The sequence below is a fragment of the Plutella xylostella genome, chromosome 20 (assembly GCF_932276165.1).
Source record: "Plutella xylostella chromosome 20, ilPluXylo3.1, whole genome shotgun sequence".
Classification (NCBI taxonomy): domain Eukaryota; kingdom Metazoa; phylum Arthropoda; class Insecta; order Lepidoptera; family Plutellidae; genus Plutella; species Plutella xylostella.
In genome coordinates this window covers 2617962-2625374 of record NC_064000.1, presented here as the reverse complement: position 1 = coordinate 2625374, position 7413 = coordinate 2617962, and the positions used below count along the sequence as shown (strand labels likewise).

The window sequence follows — 7413 nt, the reverse complement described above, 5'->3', positions numbered from 1 at the left end:
CGCTGTCGTTGCGATGTGGTAACCACGTGGTCGTATGCATTTAGGGTCAATTCAGACGTACCACAACCACACCACAACCACAACCACACCGTGTGGTCGGGCGTATATTTTGTATTGACAATGAAGAATCCAATTCACATGTGCCACATTTTGCCGTTGTTATCGACCACCTGTGTAATACGACCACATCGCAACCACATCGCAACCACAACGCAACCACATCGCAACGGCAACGCCGCCACGCGGCGGCGGCACCGCGGCAACCTGTTCTCCGTATTAGGGTCAATTCAGACGTACCACAACCACACCACAGCCACAACCACACCACAACCACGCGATGTGGTCGGGCGTATATTTTGTATTGACAATGAATAATCCAATTCACACGTGTCACATTTTGCCATTGTTATCGACCACCTGTGTAATACGACCACATCGCAACCACACCGCAACTACAACGCAACCACATCGCAACGGCAACGGTGGTCGTATTACACAGGTGGTCGATGACAACGGCAAAATGTGGCACGTGTGAATTGGATTATTCATTGTCAATACAAAATATACGCCCGACCACACGGCGTGGTTGTGGTGTGGTTGTGGCTGTGGTGTGGTTGTGGTACGTCTGAATTGACCCTAATCCTGCTTAATTAGATTTTCTCAAATAAGGAAATGGGCCTAAGTATTGTAATGTTTTAGTGATTTTAGTTGTACGGTCATGGGCATTTAACTGTTATGCTGTTGCATTCATTCTTTGTTTCTATGATATTGACATCGTTGTAATACGCCTTAATAATTTTGATTAGTGTAGTTGCTATCAGTAAAATTGTGGTTCTGTATGAATTATTGTGAGTGTGTGTGTATTTGTCTAATCATTCGTCCATATTTAGTTAATATACTCAATACTCATCTGTAGTATTTTTTTATATACATATAAGTTAACTTTTAACTACATACCTAAGTAGGAACATTAATTTAAACTTCCTATTCATAACGGATATTTTAAGATTTAGCTAACCTTTCTTTAAAATATTTAACTGCGTCCGTTGTTTTATGAAAAGTTATAAGAGCTCTCTCTAAGATAATGTGAGAAACATAATTTACATAATTAATATCATCAATCTCCAGGTATTTTTTGGATCCATAGCCTTGATATTTCGATTTAGCAAGGCTGTCAGTACTAGTATTTACATAATGTGATTTTTTTTTCTTGCAGTTTTTTTCTGGCCAGCCATAACTCCCTACACGGATTTATTACTGTATTATGGAAAGTGTGTAACTTAACTTCAGCAGCTTGTAATAAATTTCATATTTTACTTAAGTACCTAGACTTTAGTTCATGGTAAATATGTTCTATAACTATTGCAGTAGGATTAGGATATCTACTTAAGTAAGCTTTCCTGAATTTTTATTTACTTAACTAAGGCCCAGTTTTTTGATCCGTGGTCATCTTTAACCATTAGTCAAGTCACGTGTCAAGCATGACATCTGCATACGAATTTCGTTGGTTTTTAACTAATGGTAGCCATTTTTGACCATTGGTTGAGTTAACTAGGGATCAAAAAAGTGGCCCTAAGTAAATGTTTTTCACAGGGGTCTTTTTTCAGTAAATAAATAAACCAACTACACTTAGGTATATGGCTGGCAGTAAAAATAAAGTATCTGTAGTTAAGTTACTTTTATAATTAGCTAGTGAATTTTAAGATATTTTAGCTTAAGTACCTCTGTGTACCATCATGTATTAGTTGATGCGTAGGTAAATATAAAATTAAGATTATGATTTTCAATTAAAGTATTTTCATAAAATAAAATAAAGTTGTTTGAATTTCTGTAATGTTTTGTTTTATTTAATTATTTCTACATACATTAAGACTAACTACACTATGATACACTTCATCTGATATAATGCTATTTATAGAGCAGGTGAGTATTAAAGTAAAGAAAGTTAGAGAGTAAAGCGGGTATTAAAGTACCAAATATTAATTAGGATTTTATATCGATTAGGTATTTCATTTATGAGCCATAAAAACTCAAAGGCGTCTAATTAAGAAACTTTCATAAAACAATTAATCGAACTATTTACAGGCGTAGTTTCAATTTCGATTGTCTTAATTTGGTTTGCCGACAATAAAGACTAATAAAGGACATTCTGGTAGCGCAAGATGCTACATGTTAAGATGTTAATTGTATTGGTGCTTTATACATATAATCTGGTTGAAACCATGCTGTTGCGTAAGTAATTTATTTAGAAACGCTTAGTGCCAATTTCTCCATAGTCGGTTAGAGCATAACCAGGTATTAGTGGTTGACTTTTGACACATCTGTCAAAAATCTTATATAGAGATGACGTATGTTGATGAACCAATCCTTCGTAGGTTAGATAACCGACTATGGAGAAATTGGCACTTAACATGTAAAAGCATAGCTAAAAGTAATTATTCATATCATACGTAGTCCAGTCAATAAATGACCCAAAATGAGGTGTAGAGTGCGTGAGCAGGAAACTAAGCGATTCCTTCAGAAACTTGTTCAGGGGCCTTAGGTTGTTTACATAGGTACCAAAAGTCCTGAGTGGAGTGAACTATAGGTGGGTTGGACATTAACAGCATATTTATATACAGGGTTACAGAAGTGGGGTACTAGGGTTATTATAGCTTATAAGATCGTCTGGTATGTGATGTATGTAGTTATACGGAAGTAGGGTACCAGGGCTACCAGAAACAATCATCAGGGTTGTCAAAAAAGTTACAAATAAAATATGGATTAAGTTTTGTATGGAACTTTTTTTTATTCGTGCGCCCAAATCTGACATCGCCAAATTCGCCAATGACTTTTCCAGATCGAGTTGTGTGGACCCTTTTCGGCTTGATATACCAATTTTGCAACACCCTGTATATTCTAAAAGAAAATTACAAAAATCTACAAATTCTTCCCTATTAATTTTTTTCGGTTATCTATAGGTTTAGAAAATATGATGCAATGTTTACGAATGTTTTGTCATGAATTGATTTTTCTTGGAAACGGTAAGAAATTAGAAAAAAACATTCTAACTAATTCTAATTCTAACTATTCTAACTAATATTATAAATGCGAAAGTAACTGTGTCTGTCTGTCTGTCTGTCTGTCTGTTACTCTTTCACGCCAAAACTACTGAACGGATTTGAATGAAATTTGGTAGGTATACATACGGTCTAGACCCTGGGAAAGAACATAGGCTACTTTTTATCCCGGAATTCCCACGGGAAAACTTTGTGAGGCGAAGCGAAGCGCGCGGGAACAGCTAGTATGATATAAAAGTTTTAGATAATTTTAAGAACTCCATTTTATTACCTAGAAATATTTGTCTCCGATACACCGTTTTCGAGATATAAGCGAAAAACCAAAAATCTGTACCTTTACCCCCCCTCGTCCCCTTAGCTCATCACCTAGGAGTCAGGACTTTTGGCCCCCTGAACAAGTTTCTGAACGAATCGCTTAGTTACCTGCTCACCTCATTCCTTGACTGGACTAACGCTACTGTTTCAATAACTCTATCTACCGATGACTGGTAGTTACTTTCATACTATTTTGACATATTTAACAACCTGTCAAAATCGTATGAAAGTTACTACCAGTCATCGGTAGATAGAGGTATTGAATATGGCAGTTAGTGGTATCATGGCATCCCCAAGCATGACACATAACAATGTGAACTCGGCAATCTATGTATCATGGTATGTAAGGATTGTCCTGTGAGATTAGCGTCACTCGTTGGCTGCCCAGTGCTCAGGGTGCGTCGGTCGTAGTGATCGAAAAGGCTCTTTCTAGTTAAGTTTATATTGCTTTTGTATTAAGTACCTAGGTAAAGTATGTATATATATAGTTCCGTACTTTTTTTTATTTAATTTTATTTATTGAATTATAGGTAAGAATTAATATGTATAATTCACTAATGGTCGATAGTAAGTATCTTTAAGGTTTTTAATGTTAAAAAGCTTAAAGATACTTACTATCGACCATTAGTATTTTTTTCTATTCTTATTCTTATATTTTCCAACCAACCAGCCAGATGTTTTTAATACTCAATCGCATATAATGTAGGTATATAATCCTTTACAGCGGACGGTCGGCTGGTGAACCACCATCCATTCAGCGTTAGCCGCAACATGGACATTCAGGAGGTGTCATTGGTTCAGACGATATTCCCGCCCCTCCCCTCCCTCCAGCCGGGGGAGACTTGCCGCCCCTATGTCACCTACAGGGAGGGCTGCAATGTGTGCCGGTGTTCGCAGCACCACGAGCTGCATTGTAGCCAGATGACGTGCTTGGATGATGGCCCGGTACGTTTTGTTTGGTTTTAACTTAGGTATAATGCGCATATAAGATAGATGTCGCACATAAAAACAGTAAGATGTAGGTACTTACAAAAAGTTTTCAATGATAAAATTGGCAAAAGTACTTAGGTACAAACAGAAATGAAGAAAACTATATACTTAGTAAGTTCCTACTTAACTACAAATTGAACAAATGCCAACAGTATTTTAGCAAAAAATACCACCCGAGACACCCGACATAAAGGTACCCATGACACTGGCACAGCTAGGGATAACCTCTGCATCAGGTGTGTCCCGGAACGAAATAAATGTGTTGGTAGTAATGGCTTTGTATACTACATACTATTGTCCATTATCAGAACTCCCGAAAAAATATGGTTGAGGGTGACGACTTTGACCCGATGCGAGAGAAGCGTGACAGTGACCCTGCAGAGCCGTGCACCCCGGGGTCCATCATCAGACGAGGGTGCCAGCGCTGCTTCTGCAACGAACTCGGACAGACTAACAAGTGCAACTCTGATGCATGTCGTAATACGACGAAAACCAATGCTGGTAAGTTTATCAATGTGAGAATGAGATGGGGCAAGGATGTAACTGTAAAGTTCCTAGTTACTAACGAACATATAAGTGAGTAATTCAGATTTTAAGCTATCCACAGTTTTTTGACGCAGAATGGATACATCATCCTTCGAAGGCTACCCAAATTGTTTATTTGTTCGATGGACCGTGGTTTGGACCACTCCATCTGGTATTGAACGTACTGCTTTAAGTTGACAACGGTATAATAATTACAAGAAAGATCTTAGCCAAAATCCTCACCAATTCACCTTCAGTTGCAGCAAAACGACGCATCCTGACACCAGAAGATATCCGGAGTCCATTCGCAGAAGAGGAGTTCAGGAAGCTACCGGCGCTCCACCACTACAGTGCAGAGTGCACCCCGGGCGTGGCGTACAGGCTGGACTGCAATACTTGCCTGTGCAAGGAGGATAAGAACCTCCTGTGTGGCCAGTACTTGTGCCTCAAACACGACTTTTATCATAAGAAACAGGCTGAGGTTTTGTCAGGTGGGTGCATAAACGTATACATATTGGTACTCCAAAGTAGGTACGAGTAAAAGTTGATACTTACTTGTAGTCCTGTTACTCCCCTGTGGAGCTAGGGCTACAGATATTCTTCTCCACGCTTCCCTTTATACTTACCTTGAGTCGTCTCCCTAAAAGTTGGTATGGTGTGTACGATTCTTTAACCCACCCGAAGGATGTAATACTGGTCAGCGTTTACCTTCAGGTCCTGAATCAACGAGTTTGATAGGTTAATCTGTTTCCAGGAACCTCTTGCAGTAATCTATCCAATATAACAAGCGAATGCGTGAAATGCTCGTGCAAAGATGACGTCTTGGTGTGCAAACATCTTCCAGATTGCGTTGAAGACGTGTATAGAGCCCCGAAAGCACTGCGCCAAGGGGTCGCCTCGAAAAACAGCAATAAACCGGAGACTGCTGTGGATCCTTATAAGGAGAAATGCGTCCCAGGGATGATTTACAAGTAGGTTTGCCAGACCAAGAAACTTATAGTCCTTAGAAGCCCTCTCTTACCGACACGATCGTACAAACTTGCCTCTATTAGCGAGAAATATAAAGCGGTTAACCGTGTAAGCGCGATGTCTATGCGCTAGTCTGAAACCGCTTGGGAGGAGACAGCGCTTCAAGGTTATCATCTCCCCTTAAAGCTCCTCCCAACTCTTGCGGCGTATGATAATGTCGATTGTCGACGTAAAAATTGTGTCTCGTCTTAATTTTCAGAGTTCATTGCAATAGCTGCAAATGCCAAGAGAATGGTATCGCCTTTTGCACGATGAAGAAATGCCTCAATTACGAAGAGTCACTGGAACTGTCGAGGGATATTGAGAGGTTGAAGGAACTCGAACGACGCGATCGCGAGGCCGCCGCCGCCGCCGATGATGATGATTGAGAAAATTGTAATGAAACATGCTTGATTTTAATTAAGTACCATACAAAAGGTCTTATAAAGTTTTAGGTTTTAAGTAAATGGGGTTAAATGTATTTATAATAAATTGTCGAAGTTATAATATAATAATAATTAAACCTAAACGTACGTAAATAACTAAATATATGTACTTATGTCTCGTATTGTAGTAACTATGACGGTTATGGATGGGTAACTTTTTTTAATGATTTTTTAACTAACTACCTACCTAAACAAAAAATACCACTCATTAACTTTCAGGTAATAAACCAAAATCCAATTATTTTCAGAACATAATATTACGTATAAATGCATGACTACGGAATAATAACTACTATGGCAAGATCAACATACCAACATTCTGTTTGCTAATATTTCATAGAATCCACCTATGGATACTTCCATGGAAGGAAGAAGTATTTAATACTATTATTACTTACTTCAATAAATCCACCTTATTAAATTTTATAGGTGTGATGCGGGTAGCATCACACCTATAAAATAGAATATTTTTTACGCAACTATTCTACGTTATATTTAATTTATGCTCAAGTAAGATTAGATATTATTAACATGTTGGCTGATGTAATTCTATCAATACTGGTATCTGTCTTGCAAGAAGTGACAGCAAACTCTATTGAGGTACCGTCATCGCCATCTTCATCATCATCAGCGCTACCGCTTGCCACCTCTTGCTTGCCGAATACACAGTTTTATTTTAATGGTTTGTCGTGTGTGTGTGACGGCACCGGACGCTGGTCATCTGGAGACTGCCGGAGCGTGGGACGCCCCTGCCGCCCCGGACACGTCACGTGGCAGGGCTGCAACTACTGCATCTGCCAAGAAGATGGACAAACCACTTGCACATACACTACCTGTTCTGATGTGACCAAATCCTCAATTTTATTTAATGCGACAAATGGAAGAAAATACAGAAGAAGCTCATCACATTTGGAGACAATAGGGAACTCCTGCACTCCGTTTCGTTATTATTATGTGAATTGTAATCTGTGTATTTGCCCTCCGAACGGACTCAGCACAGAAGCTCACTGTAAACCGGACCCCTCCTGCACCTATAGCGGAAGCCATGACATCGCTGCTTCCTTGAGAAC

General features: G+C 39.0%; 1 protein-coding gene across 1 annotated transcript; it reads left to right on the top strand.

The window, feature by feature from the left end:
• The first annotated feature begins 4009 nt into the window (after positions 1–4009).
• LOC105383427 lies at positions 4010–6716 on the top strand. The gene is made up of 5 exons (XM_038109480.2): positions 4010–4319; positions 4673–4865; positions 5147–5380; positions 5644–5860; positions 6118–6716. Exons 1-5 carry the CDS (start codon positions 4146–4148, stop codon positions 6284–6286), a joined length of 987 nt encoding a protein of 328 aa, XP_037965408.2. The 5' UTR covers positions 4010–4145; the 3' UTR covers positions 6287–6716.
• Positions 6717–7413: the final 697 nt, after the last annotated feature.